Below are 15,105 nucleotides of genomic sequence, written 5' to 3' on the forward strand. Positions count from 1 at the left end.
TGTTCTTAGTAATTCTTTTTGTCATTTATTTCTTCACTGGACTGAATCAAACCTTGGGGCAGTCAAAATTTGGGCCACTGGCCCCACTTTGGGCAGCCCTGATATAAACTAACTGTAACCAGGTGCTTTTTGGAGAATTGTCCCCATTTGACTTGGGGGGCCGTCAGTGTTCCCAGGCCAGCATTCATATAAGTCCCTAACCACCATAATGCAGCTTCAAGAATGCACTCACAATTTTTCTCGGTGACTTAAGTGTATATTTTCCAAATCTCCTTAAATGTTCCTTTTTTATTCCTCTGCTGCAGCTCAACTCAGAAACTCTGTCCAGAGAAGCCTGAACTTACTGAAAAGACTAACTTTCCGAAATGATCTCTCTCACTTTGATAGCATTTTGCTACATATATTTTACAATGAACAGGGGCAATGATTGCAGGAATGCAACCAATTTAATGTTAAGCTGCATCGTTAGGTCAGAAGTGTCCCTGGACAACACCAAATTAGCTTTATTAGTTATACCTAAATAAACCCTGTGAGACTAAATAAGGTTACTTAAGTTGTTACAGTGACCTCATATAAACTTTCGGACGGCTGTATTTGTTTTCAGAAAGTTTTCACTAACTTTTCCTCCCACTCAGCTGGTGCTCTGACTTCACATCCTGTTAGACGGCCCTGATCATCATGTACCAAGGAGAGTTTGTATAAAAGCTTGTACATCAATACTGAAAGGTTCCCCACATATGCAGTGAGTGACCCTGAATTTCTGGCCAACCATCTATCCCACCATTTTCTCTCCTCCTCCTGACATCCTATCCATTGGTTTTCATTAATCAGCCGTGGACGGAGATGAATTCAGTCCCTGTCCAATGGGATCTTTTGGTATGTGGCCCCAATGGTAGCAAGTTGAGAAGCCACAGGCTACACTGTCTTTAGCCCTATTACTCTCACCTCACAGCCCTCTCATAAAGAGAGCTTTGAGCAGCCTGTTTTTTGGGGGGGATCCGGTGGGCATTCTGTTCCATAATAGCTGAGTGGATTTAGTCACTGCAGACAGACATGTTGACTAAACTTTGCATAGGTGGAGCGCAGGAGATTATGTGTGCCACTTTGAATAACTGAGGCCTGATTATTGGCTGCTGAAGAATTAAATGCCTTTTTTTTTTCCTGGTACAAAGGAAACATTTTGGTGAACTGTTTGTTGTCATCTAAATAAAATATAGCAGTGTCAGACTTGTGCAAAATATAGGGATTTAAAGAGGGTTTAACCATTTCTGATGGGGTAGTTGCTTTATCAATCTGATGGTAAAGGCAACCAATTTGTGTGAAAGACTGACATGAAGCACACGGTGCTGTTAAAGTTATACTTCACCCAAAAAGTGTATTTTGCTTCTCAGATACTCACAAATAGGTGTCTCAGGGTCACACATTTTCCCTTCCTGCCTTATTAATTTTTGCATGCTAATTTTTTTTATTATTATTATTATTCTAAATGACATAAAAAGAGATATTCTAATGTAAATGTAAATAGAATATCATACAGTTAATACAGTTCTGGGTTATTACCACCTCCAATGGCATTTGTCTGTCTTTGTGTTTGCAGGATTGTCCCAAAAAATTTTTAAATCAATAGGACTGAAGTCATCTACAAGCTGTACTTAGTCATAGTAATAGGGCCACCTAGTGGTTACATAAAGTTAGCCTGATACAACAAACACCATTGGATTACATCACAATCCCACCATGTTGTCTTCTTTTGAGATGCACCAACAAATTATACATATTAGGAGTCTGTGCTTCAGCACATGTGCAGAACACAGGACAGCCACACTGTGTCATGCATGGGGGTGTGAGGGCCCGCTCATCGCTGCTTGCAGCTTTAATTAGGGCCCGAGAACGACAGTGCAAGAGGCCAAAAAGTTCCCCTTGGCAGAAATATGTGATCTCTGACAGCTTTCTCCTTTTGTCTCATGTTTGGTGTGTTAAACACATCAGCTTCTCCTGAAAAGTACAGGATTTAAGTCTTTGACAGCTAAATGGAAGATTCGCCATGAGTTGTAAAATCACAACGTTCACTCATATGTGGAGAGGAATAATGAAAATAGCTATGTCTGTATGGGGCAGTTAAATGGATGTGAGATACAAATTTCAGAATAAATTCAAAACTGATGTGGTTCATTTATCTTTCTTTTGATTAGGCCTGGTGACGAGGCCTGTTATTGATGTGCATTTTGGGCCATAGGATTGCAAAAGTTGCTTTGAGAATGGATTGTGATTCCATCAGCGAAATAACCTCTGGAGCTGATCATGGCGACCACATCGTGAAACATTCAAATGCGCATGTGTCTTCAACCCACATACGACAATTATGTGGGTGGATCTATGCAATTGAGTGTGACTGTCCCACTGGTGAGCTCGCAGGCAGTAGCCAGTTCGTGACTATGAACAATGTAATCTGGGATACTTGTGGATGGAGTGAAGAAGAGACCAAGTGTCTGCAGCTTGCAGTATCACAGAATATGCTTCTTTCAGGCTATAATTTTCTCTTGTATTTTCTAATGGGCTAGTAATGGGGATGAGTGAGCCCCCATCTCTCCTCAAACTCCTCCACAACGGCCCAGAGCATGTCCCCTTTTGGCCAAATGATGTACGGGCTTGGTAGTGGCTTAAAGTATGACAAACCTCCCAAAAGCAAATACAGAGTGTTGCTGCCAAACCCATGGAACAAGGTGTTATGTCCTGAGTCTGTTGCTTAGGTACCATTTGTTCACTAAGACACTCTTCTTCAACTTGTGAGGCTGACCACAAGTGTGTGTCTCTTCTGGATAATACTGGTTGAAGTTTGCAACAGGTGGTCTCAAATGTTTGGTGCACATAAGTAGATTTGAGGTGATATTCTTGATCTCTAAAAGTCTCCATCACTTTCTTCTTTGACTGGGATTCCCTGTCCGCACTGTCTTCTGGACAGTGACCGCAGCTGAAGTAAAAATAGCTCCATAAAGTAGTATGCGCCACTGCGTTTGTCTTCAGCATTACAGCTGTTGGCGGTGGTTTCTTTGCCTCCATTGAAAAGCGAGCAGAAGCACAAACAAAAGCCCAGCCCTCACAAAGGGCTTACTCCTTTCTCTACTCTCCTATATTTTTACCCATGCAACTGGAGATAAAGTGAGCTGGATAGAGCAATCATATATCGATGAGGCTGCGGGAGACACAAGAAAAAAGTACAGAAAGTATTATATAGAGATTTAGTGAGATTGCATCAAACGTGGTGTGGCTTGGTTAGGCTGGAACAAGCCATGAAAACGATCTACGTGGTGACTTTTTGATTTCTTTTCCTCCTTTTGATTTCTGACTGACAAGGCTTACAAATGTTTCTGCATCTCACTGGTCCACTGGTGTTGGGTTTCTGTTGAAACATGAACTGACAAATGTGTGCCACTCTGTCTCTATACATCACGTGTGTTTTGCCTCTCAAGTCAAAACAGGTGTCTTGAGCTCACTGAGATGTTCTTTCATTGCTGCATCACTTCTTTGTGACTCAAGAATATACAGTATAAAGGCTCAGTCATGCCGTATATATTAAGCTTGAAGCCAGGTGAGCCCCAAAACTGTCCCAATATGTCAATTTAAAATCACTTAAATGCATCATCCGGTATAATCCACATCTTCTTCATCCAGTTGTATTTTCAGCAATCAACAAATATTTCAAGTTGAACTTAAAACAAATTAACAAATTAATTATATACGAACTATAATCCTCCTCTGCTATCTTACTCACTCATTAGTCGATCTCTCGCTGACATCAATTTACACAAATAATCCAGCCAAATCGCTGTGAAATTGATAATTCCTCTATTCAAATGTCTTTGATGTAAATGGATGGATGAGGTCTGGCTGCCATGTGAAAATTAGCTCAGAGGCAAACTGTTGCGGGTAATTCAAATGATCTCGAATGTTATTTTTCTTTGAGTCAGACTAGTTTGAAACCATCAAATGAGGTCAAACCTGATGTAATTCTGTTCTGTAATACTGCCGGCTGTCGTTCGACAACAACCATGCATTTGATCTTTGCATACAGAAATGGTGCCCATGACTTGAGCGGTAAACTGACATCTCATCATCGGAGGGACAGCGGATCCTTCAGGTGTCCTTCAGGAAGTTACTGAAACCCTCCATGACTCACTGGCATGAGTGGCAACTATAATTTTGAAAAAACAGAATCCATTCAAGTGCTCACAGAGTGGCCTAGGAAGGGAAGGGATCAAATGTAGTGAGTGATAGATTATGATAGAGCAACGCCATTTGAAATGAAGCTATTTCTGACTTACTATTTTATTGTTTCTCGTCCTCTCCAGTCAGTTTATCTTAATTGTTTATTATTAGTAGTATTAATAGGAGGCCCTTGACACTCTGTCTGATTGAAGTAAATCAATCAAACTAACTGTTGCCCTGTCACAGTGCTATATAAGCACCTGAGCAGAGACCAGAGAGAATTAGAATTGATTGCTGGAGCTGTATTCAGGCTGCTCAGGGACACATTTCAGATATTTCGTGCGGTATGAATACAAATGAGTTTCCTTCTCCATTAAAGGTCAAATCTGCTCTGCTGTGTGCCGATAGTAGAACAAACACACTTTGGCTGCGGAGAAGTTGTTAAAGTGGCATCTATCTGCACAGAAGCCAAGACACTAAATGTAGTTTCATGTTCACCAAAATCGATGATGGTGTGAATTGCAATCCGATTCAGATGATTCTCGACTCGATGAAGACGAGCTTTATCCATTCACGATTATTTCATCCTAATGTCTTTCAAAGTTTGCACAAACGTCTCCAGTCCTCACAAGACATTCCTTGAATTGTTTTCTGCTCACTCAGTTCCCTTACATTAACCTACTTAATTGCTGTAATACAATAATTTTATTTGGCAGCACATTACATAATGCAGTTTGTTCAGGGGGCACAATGCTTATTTAAAAAAGATGCATGTTTGGGTCCAGGTTTGTCCTCTTCAACCTCTGACCATAACACACATCTAGGCAATTTGATTTTAAACACAGGGGAAGGAAGGGAGAGAGCATGAGGGGTAAATGAAATAATCAGATAAATTAAATGATAGCAACATTAGTTTTATATCAGGAAAAAATCTATAGGCAAGTAAATGTTTTGTAATGTCATGTCTGTTCTAAATCAGGTTATTTTTCAAACACATTATGCTACTTTATTTCAGTGAATGACAGTAAAATCACTAGAAAACGCCTGGATGAACAGGACGTACTTTATCCTTAACAAATGAATAGTTTCTTTCCCAGGCCCCAATATTAGCCTTCAGTTTTGGCCTTCCAAGAGAGAAGTGTCAGCATGCATGTTCTCAAATATGTGCACTCCTGGGAAATTCACTTTCAGTGCTCTTATTTTGTCACAGAATGACAGAAATGCTTTGGGTTGGGTACTTTTGGTGTCTGTTGTGGAACAACAAGCAAGCTAGAATGATGTTGAAAAGTCAGTGTGAGGTCATGATCATGATCTCATATGAAGCTCACTTGCGCTGAGACTGCTGTAGGCACAGAGACAAAGTTACATTCAATCTATTCCCAAACATTTTATTGATGCTGGATTTCATCGCAGTGTCAGGCCTTGGTGCAAGCAATTGAGTGTTTCATTCAAATTCATTTTATGCATCACAAAACCACTCAAGTCACTTTTTCTGACCACAAGTTACTACAATTCTACAGTTTCATTTAGCAGACGCTTTTGCAACATGAAGTTTTCCTTTAAAGACATTTTGATGAGATGCTCCATGATGTCTACGACGGCAGCCTTTAAATGCAGCCGCTCAAAACAACGTCATGTCTCCTGTAACTTAGCTCATTTCAAGCATAGTGGATTGTGTGTGTGTGTGTGTGTGTGTGTGTGTGTGTGTGTGTGTGTGCGCGTGTGTGTGTGTGTGTGTGTTGTGTGTGTGTGTGTGTGTGAGCAGCTGTTATAGATGATGGGATAAATTAGATTTTTCAGATAATTGTGAAACTCTGGAAGTCATGTAAGGAAATGTCTAAATATATGCTACTGCCACCTCAGTGCCACCCTTATGACTTTGTTTTAGACTGTTTGTCCGACACTCCTCCAAGCCGCCATTTTTTCAGTCAAATAACAAAATATCATTAACTAGATACCTTAAAATTCATTCATCATATTTCTTGCTTTAAAAAAAAAAAGACAGTCAGATTTTCTTTGCAGTAGATTTGCATATGGCCGCCGAAAGAGAGACCCTCTCCACTGAGAGATGGAGACCACAGTGAGCTGTCAGTAAAATGCAAACACTCTTTAGGAGCTGTGGCTAAATACAGTGATTGCAGACAGGACACACAGTCAGCAGTGGTATGACATTAACAAATCAGGTCTGTGGAGGAGTTTATCAGGCTTTTGCAGAGCTCTGCACTCTACTCAGATCGGCCTTGCCACGAAGAATCAGGAAGCACCTTTTTATAGCTCAGAACATGACCCAATGAAGTGTGTGAGAAAAACTCAAAATATAGAGTGGAGCATCCACGAGCCGGGTTTCCTTTCTTTTCATCCATGCCAATGAGGTTTTAATTGCCATTAGTATGCATGTCCACTATCAGTACAATGTAACATCTGTCAGGCTTCATCAAAGTGGAGGTGGTAGAGCAGGGGTCAATGATGAATTCTATTGACAATCCCAAAACTTGGAGTTCATCCAAAAAATATTGTTTTTATTGTTTGTATTTTATGCAATAGGATTTGGAATTTTTCATTAATTTTTAGGAAACCTCATGAAAAAACAAGCATATTTAATTTGATAATGTCTTTTGTTGCAATAGCTCACCAAAAATGTATGTTTTACCTTTCACATTCTCACAAATAGGTGTCTTGAGCTCACAAAGATGTTTTTGACTTCATTGGGACTCGAGAAAGAGCCAGTCATGTACATTTAGCTTGAAGCTAATGGTGACTGATGGCTAACAACAGTGAAACTGTCCAAATTTTGTTGATGGTGTTTGTGAGTGTACTTGAAAGGCAAAATCCACTCTTAGCTTGAAGTATTGCTTGAATATGTAGTATGGATCTTGCTAAAAGTTCAGTCCCATTAAAAGTAGGAAGGATGGCCAGGGAAGAAGATTCTCCATAAACTAAATGTGTAGTTCCTGCTACCCTTGCATCGTGTCTTTCACAGAAATGGCAGTCAGCTGTCAGCAGGCATCATTTTGAAAGGTCGGTACTGCTGTGTGTGTGTGTGTGTGTGTGTGTGTGTGTGTGTGTGTGTGTGTGTGTGTGTGTGTGTGTGTGTGTGTGTGTGTGTTTGCATGTGCTTCCATGTATGACAGAAAGTGTAGGTCCTTTAGTGGTGTGTCTTTCAACACAAGTGCCTGTTATTGTGCAATGAGAGGGCAACAACAGACAGAAGAGAGGGAACACTGCAGAGGCGGTAAAGGTTCAACATTATTTTATTTCTTCTTTTTTCTCTTTCATAAATATCGAGCAGGAGAGTATTTAAAAAAAAGTGCAACACAAGTTGTATATATATATATATATATATATATATATATATATATATATGTTTCTATGATGTTTTTACAAATGTTTCTCATGCAGGATCAGGCTGTTCATTACTTTACTAACTGTATGTTGGAGGCCAGAAATGTCCTGTTTCACTTTCATAGTTTGTCTTATTTGAGAGAAGACACAACGTGTGCACGTTGTCAAAGAACAGCAGCGTCAGAGTGCTTCGGCTCTGAGGGCACAATTTTATGGGAAATCCAAGAGTAATTTGATAAAATTTTGCATTAAATCAACCTGTCTACAAATGTAGAAACTTATTCACTTCAATATCTACAATACATATCTACATGTTTATGTCAAACACAGATCTGTGTTGTGAACTTTTAATTTTGGTTTAAAAAAGTTTGGCTGGTGAAAAAAAAAAAGCCTTGTAGCTCACATGCCTCCATCGCGGCCCGTGGGATAATTCCTGTGATATGACTGAAAATATATTTACTTTCCCCCTTTTTTTTTGGGGGGGGGGGGGGCTACATACATATATTCCTTTCCTTTGAACACAAATAGCTCTAAAGCTCTCGGGTTTGTTTTTTTTTTTTTTCATTTTTTTCAAATTTGGCACCAATCCTCTTTTGTACTTGATGATTAATTAGACTTCAGTCAACATTGAGCACAGTTGCAAATTTCTGTTTTTATAAATTGTACCTCACCTTCACTTGTGTACCACTTTTGTAATCATTCTTAATCCACAAAAGATGGAATGCCTTGTTTTTCTAAGTAGTAGCAGAGATGTGCATCCCTATATGATGAGCAAATACCTCCCCAGCTGGTAAATAGCCACTGAGTATCTGTGTTAAAGTATAATTACAAATTGTTACTCACCAGAATTGGTGCGTCTTTCTCTAGATCCGTTTGGTGCTGATTTTATGGTGGCCCTGACTCAGGAGTGTCATGGAGATGAACATGTTCACATTTCAGCCAAGTAAACACTGACTTGATAGAGACCTTGGAAAGAGAGGAAGGTTGCTCTAACTAAATAGAAGGTGAGACAGGCGGGGCCATGTGTGGTCTTACATAAAGCCCAGATGGTCCTAGAGAAGCATATGACAGTGAAAGCGAGGGATGGAGGGATACGGAGGGTCTGTCGGTCTCTCTGTCTGTCTGACTGTCTGACTGATTGACCACGGGGCTCCCAGCAGTCAGCACCACAGGCTACAACACCTGGGAGGAGAGAGGCGGACATCGGGGTTAGTGAAGGGAAAGATGTTATGAAAAACTCCCAGGTTCAGCTGTTGCCCAGAGGACTGAGCTAATGTAGCCTACACCGTTGATCCTGGCTCTCAGCCTGCAGAGAGACTGCAACTTTCCAGCACTTTCTGATGTTGTTCTTTAAATTTACTTTAGACCACAGAAAGAATGAGAGAATGCGTTTAGTTCCACTGTGGCTCCACTGAATGAATTGATAACTAAGAGAGACAACTGCGAGAGCTAGATGTTTGGTACATGAGGTCATATCAGCGATGTACTCAGCCCCAGGTCAATCGGCCCTGCAGTGGATACAGGTATTTAGCAGCAGTGATTGAAATACAGGATCCAGTCATTTGCAGCCTACTTCCAGGCCTTCGTGCCTCCACTTAACATCATATGTGAAGGCTCATCTCCTCAATCATTATCTCACATGAATCACCTTTGGTCATTTCAGCCACCAGTTCAACCAATCTGTGTTCAACATTGTTTAGTCAGTGCTGTAAAACAGACTGAAACAAAGCATGTAACCCAGTGACCCCAGAAACACTGTCGCAGTCCTCCATGCTGCTTTTTCTACAGCGACCAAAGAGTGTGCATGTGTCACTTCTCTCGGATGTTTATTTCCTCTCTTGTCATTTAAGGAAATGTCTTTACAACTTTTGGATGTTGTGACATATTAGAAACACAGCCTGATGTGTAATAGAGAATATATGTTGTCCAGGGAGCTGACTTCTTTTATGTAACACACACATTCATGAGTCTACTCGGCGTCCGTAGTCCTGCGCCCTGCTCTATGATTGCTCCTCAGCCACAGCTCTTGTGTTTTGTGGCAGAAAACCAGTCCCATTGTAAACATTTGAGTGGTGCCTCACAGTGATTTGTTTTGGGTGGAGGTTTTAAATTAGATTACGCCTAACTGTGATGGCCTCAGGGTATCCACTCTGCCTGTCACAGCTCATTTTATCTGGTCACTGCAGATTGAGATCCAGTGGATCAGATTTTTGCATTCCCAGTAGAAATGGTTAATTCTTTTGAACATCATCAGAAAAATAGTTTGATTTGCATTACATCAACAAAATCCTGCTATAATAATTCTCATATACAGTATATATATATATATATATATGTGTGTGTGTGTGTGTGTGTATGTATACATATAATTTTGCAGCAAAGTCAGTTCTGCAAAATAGACTGAAGTGACCCACAAACACCATCACTGTCCTCCATGCTGCTTTTTCAATATTTATTTTTCATGTATTTATAAATGCAAAATTATGCATTACTTTGGACGTGCACTATTCAGTGTTCATGTTTTACATGTGCAATGCTGGTCTTCTGGCCAGCAACTTTTGGTTATTTAGAATTATTAACCCCATCATCAGAGCATTTGAGTGACTTTCTTTTCTTTTTCAAGTTTAATCATTTAGCAAAACAAATCAGAAGATGCTCTAAATTGTTTAAAAAAGACAGTTCTTCTATTTAGAAGAGTCTTGATGGGTAGGACCTTATTACAAAATTAAAGATTAAAAAAATACATATCGTATGCATGCATTATAAAAATGTATCTACTTTGAGCTATACTACAGATTCCATTTATACCTTTAGCACACTGCTGTTTCCTATATATTTTGCTACATTAACTGCAATGAGCTGTCATCCATGACGTACGCGGACGCAGGAGAGCTCCAACTGGCCTTCCTTGCAGTACAAAGAGATGCATGTGCTTGAAGGCAAATGATATGCAGGGTCCTTCAGATCAAAGCAAGTGGTTTTGTTGGCTGCATCACCATACAGGCAACAGGTTAGGCTGCTAGCCAGTATATTATATTGATATGATTCTAGCCTTGTGTAAATTAAAAAAATTAATATTGTGTATAACAGAAATGGTAAAATTAGAGATAATGAACATGAACATTCCTTAAACTAACCAAATTTGTCCTACTTGATGCACAAAAATGTAGCGCTTGACTTGAACAACATTAAACTCCCCGTGATGATCTAAAGCCTCCGCATGCAAAACCAAGGGTGTCAAACCTATGGCTTGTGGGCCGTACGGCCCGGCCCAGGTTCCAGTCCGGTCCAAAGGATGACTTAGTATAGTGTGAAAATGGCAGGTAATCATGATTTCGTGTTTGTGATCTGTAAAGCAGAGGATAACTTTAGCTTCCGCCTCCGGAGCTTCCACTTTGTGGTGTGCTGATTGTGTCAACAATACTATACAGCTTTGGACATGTTATTTGACTTATAACCAAGTAGCCTGAAATACTACGGGTGTGTGTTCAGGATGTTTTTTGTCTAAACTTTCATGGATATGTAGATAAACTGTGATGTGTAAATTACGCACATTGTTGTTTGACATACTGAATATTGAAAAACTGAGAAATATTGCTGAGTCTGCACATATTGTTTCTCAAGATGTCTCAGGCAGTTTATCGTCTGTTTTGGAGTGTAAGTTTGTGAGTTCGTGAAAAGAGATATTTTCAGAAAGTTCTTCTTCACTGACTTATATTTCGGTTGTTATGCAGTGGTTTTCCTCCAGCACATTTGAAATCAAACTCGGCTGTATGTGGCCCATGAACTGAAGTATTTTTTTTCTCAACTTTTTCTGAAGTAGTTGTCAAATGCTTTATGTTTTGAGTCTTTTTTTAATAGGTATGGCTAAGTTTATCTCCTTGTTTGCTCTTCTTTTATTTAATACCTTCTGTACTGAACCCAATAATCCATAAGGTAAACCTCGTGGTTTGCACCGTGTGCTTTTCTGAACACGTCAGGCAGAGTTGTAAAAACGTCCAGATTTGCAGGTCATTGCTATTCCCACTGTTTCTTCTCTTGCGCGATTTGACAGGTTGTTGACCTGAGCCAGCCTGTCAACCTGTGTATGTATGTGTGCATGTGTGTGTGTGTGTGTGTGTGTGTGTGTGTGTGTGTGTGTGTGTTTTTGTGCATGTGTATCTTGAGGTGCACACCTGGTTGCTGATAGGGAAGTCAGAAGTACAAGATAGACAGACGAGCACTAGGTGCAACAAGAGACACACACAGCTGCTCACTGTCTCTGTGTCCCTGGCGGTCTTGCTCCTTCCAAAATCAACTCCAGACGGAGACACCATAATGTGCGAACTGCTGTGATGGCGGTCTCACCGCTGGGGTTTTCTTCTGGGATACTGCTGTGAGCCCGGCTTCATTCTGAGAGTCTCCTTGCCAACAACACTCATGTTTGCTGATCTCCCTGTCTGTTCCACCTGCAGTCTTCAGTCCTGGACAAATACAAGGTCAAGGATGCAGGAGAAACACTGTTTGTTTGCCCTCCAAACATGCGAGCACAGCCGGACTCAAAGACAAAATGTAGAGCTCCGGGGAAAATATGGCAGCTGTTTGTTTTATGTAGTTGTTGCTGTTTTGCTGTCCAAAATTTCTGTGTATCTCATTAGCCACGCTTGGTGCTGCCTCAAAGTTGAACTACAGCACCACAGGGGGAAATGTTGAGAGATTGTTTTTAGCTGTGAACATGATGTGTCACTCTGTGTCAGAAACTGCATTCATCTACTTTGTGTGTATATATGGGTGTGTGTATGTGTGTATGTGCGCGTGTGTGTGTGTGTGTGTGTGTGTGTGGACTTTGGTCTGGCAGTTTCTTATAGTTATAATAATAATAGTCATGTATTGTATGTAAGATGAGAAGGGCCTTGCCAGCAATATTTGATAATACTAAACTTGTTTTCTCGTTATGGCTTAATTGATCTTGTTATGTCAATAACAGCAACACGTTAATTAACTAATAATATCTGTTTTGTCTAGTTGATTAACTCAATGGGTCAAGAAAACAGCCTCATTTTTCTTGAGCAGAAAGTTAAACTGTTTTGAAAAGAACATTTGCAATAGTTTACTTGTAATCTAGAGATAAAGGCATTCGAAATGTAATGACAAGCATAGCTGCTCTTGGCATTTTAATTTTCTGTTTTTCATCTTAAGATCTTTTAATCTGCCAACCGCAACTGCAGGAAATAGCCCATGCCTGCTTCTGCATTAACAAGATATCACAGGATTGAATGATAAACCAACAGATTAGATTTACAAATTGGACCTGCAGTTTTGTCTTATTTAAGCTTCATATCTGTGCAGTCTAATTTTGTATCAGCAGGAAACATTGTAAAGATGTGAGTGTATGTAAAATAGAGAGATCATTATATCAGTTTGCTCAAGACTGTCATAACAATCAAGTCAACTCTCTTAACATGCCACACAAGCCAAAAGAAGAGAAAAATAAAACGAAATTAATTATTTTTCTGCTGGATTGTCTTCATTCACGGCCCGAAACACACAGACAGACAGACACAGCTGAGGTTAGGGAGCAGGTCAGGAGAGAGGGGCCATCTGATCCCAGCAGATGGAGGGATGGAGGGAGGAGAGGAGAGGAGAGAAGAAGCTGGAAATCAGGACGACAAGACCAAATGCTTCACTTTAGATCCTGTCTGCTCCAGCACGCCTGCTTCACCTCGCGCTATGATGTACTTTACAGGTTATAATCATTAACGATGAACCATCAGCATGTCTGTATTTGTTACATGAATAATTCATGTACACTTGTTTGGCGGTTTACTTAATTGTCCATTTGTAATTCTGATAAACATCACACTTTTGAACAATTGGGAAACTTTTTTTGCTCCAGCCAAGATGTAATTATTAAACGGTATCGATAGATATTTAGATGGATCGTCACCCAGTTTGCTAAAGATATTCTTGTTCCTGAGAAGATGTGAGTCTCTGTTGATCCCTTGACTCCCCTTTAAATTTTTGAATACATTTTTCAATAATTATTGGATGACATTCAAGTCTTCTCCAGGATTAACTGCAACCTTTTCCTCCAGTCCACACTTTTACCGTCCAACAGTGTGATGTAAACATGAAGCCTTGCATAAGAGGAAGCAGGTTTTTCAGGGCTTGATGCATTCGAACCATGTCAGGTGGCATGGATGCTGCTCTCTGCATCTGTTCTGATTGATGTCAGTGAAGGAAATGCGATTTAACATGCACCGGCATTTCAGGTTTCTCTGTCACCTAAAGTCCCCTCAGTGTATCTCTCTGTGTCTTGGTTGTAGAATGGAGCAGTTCCAGGTGAGCCTGTAAAGCAGGATGAAAACTCCCGGAGAGGAAACTGGGGCAACCAGATTGAGTTTGTCCTCACCAGCGTGGGCTATGCTGTGGGTCTGGGCAATGTCTGGAGGTTCCCCTACCTCTGCTACCGAAATGGAGGAGGTCAGTGAGAAGCAGTATTAACGTCTCTGTGTATTCATGCGAGGCTCCTAATTACATACATGGAATTTAGTAAAGGTAAAATACATTCAATACATTGACCTTATGGATTGCAGCAGAGGTGGATCCTAAACATTGAGGAGAACAAGCTGAATGAAGGTGATGGACAATGGGAAGGTTTAGTTTTACATGCATTTCATTTGATTTATTTTTAATAATTCTTATGTTCCTTGAAGCAGATGTTCTCAGCTCAGTGATACTCAATGCACAATCCTTCTAGTAACATGTATGACAGGATAAAGTAAATGATCTATTTTTTTTTAATTATTCCTAAGTATTTTTCTGATCTTTTCTTAGTTTCCCAGGCAAAAAAGAGGGAATAAAGATAATCAAAAACAAGAAAAAAAAAACAACAAAGACCTCACTGATATCAGCCTGAATTTCAGTCACTGGATCGGAGTTGCCTCCAATTTGGTTTGACAGATGGATCAGGCTGTTTGTAGCTGTAGCATTACTGTAGATGACCTGTGTAAAGCAGTCCTCCTGGATACTGAATATGTACTTGACGAAACATCGGTGAATACAAACTACAGAGCCAGGATTATATGCTAATCTATTGATATGAAGTATACACAATACTTGGGTGTGATTTAAATTTGACTCTGCAAGTAGTTTGATTCAATATTACAAGTCATTGCAATATTTGTTTGCGTTCTTACTACAAGGGAAATGATTTAGTCAGTATTTTAGGAGGCAAAAGCATCTACACTGTATGTTTGTACATGTAATTGTCTGGTCAAAATAAAATTTAGCAGAGTTACAGATAATCAGTGGCGTTTGTCAGGTTGCTTCTGCAAAAACATCTCGTCTAATAAGCAGAGACTAAAATGAAACAACTGAATGAGAGAATTGTAAAGCTAACATTTGGGAATGAATGGACAATGCGACGGGCCCGTGATTGCAATGTCAATTCAACGAGCTTTTTGCTTCCACTGCTTTCAACGGGATGATGCTTGTAGTCTCATTTTTCCACTTGTTAGAATCCACCATATCAAGGGAACCAGGCGACATTCAACATTGCTAACTTACTTCTGGGCT

General features: G+C 40.0%; 1 protein-coding gene across 4 annotated transcripts in view; it reads left to right on the forward strand.

Moving 5' to 3' along the window:
- Positions 1–15,105, forward strand: part of slc6a9 (solute carrier family 6 member 9) — an 89,107-nt gene that overhangs the window by 59,262 nt on the left and 14,740 nt on the right. For all 4 annotated transcript variants that reach the window (XM_086202846.1, XM_086202845.1, XM_086202847.1 and 1 more), the window contains one exon: positions 13,854–14,010. In XM_086202846.1, coding sequence (XP_086058972.1) covers positions 13,854–14,010 — 157 coding nt within the window. The remainder of the gene's footprint in view (positions 1–13,853; positions 14,011–15,105) is intronic.

This window comes from Aulostomus chinensis, chromosome 5 (assembly GCF_037954235.1).
Source record: "Aulostomus chinensis isolate RoL2024-O1b breed Wild chromosome 5, RoL_Achi_v1.0, whole genome shotgun sequence".
Classification (NCBI taxonomy): Eukaryota; Metazoa; Chordata; class Actinopteri; order Syngnathiformes; family Aulostomidae; genus Aulostomus; species Aulostomus chinensis.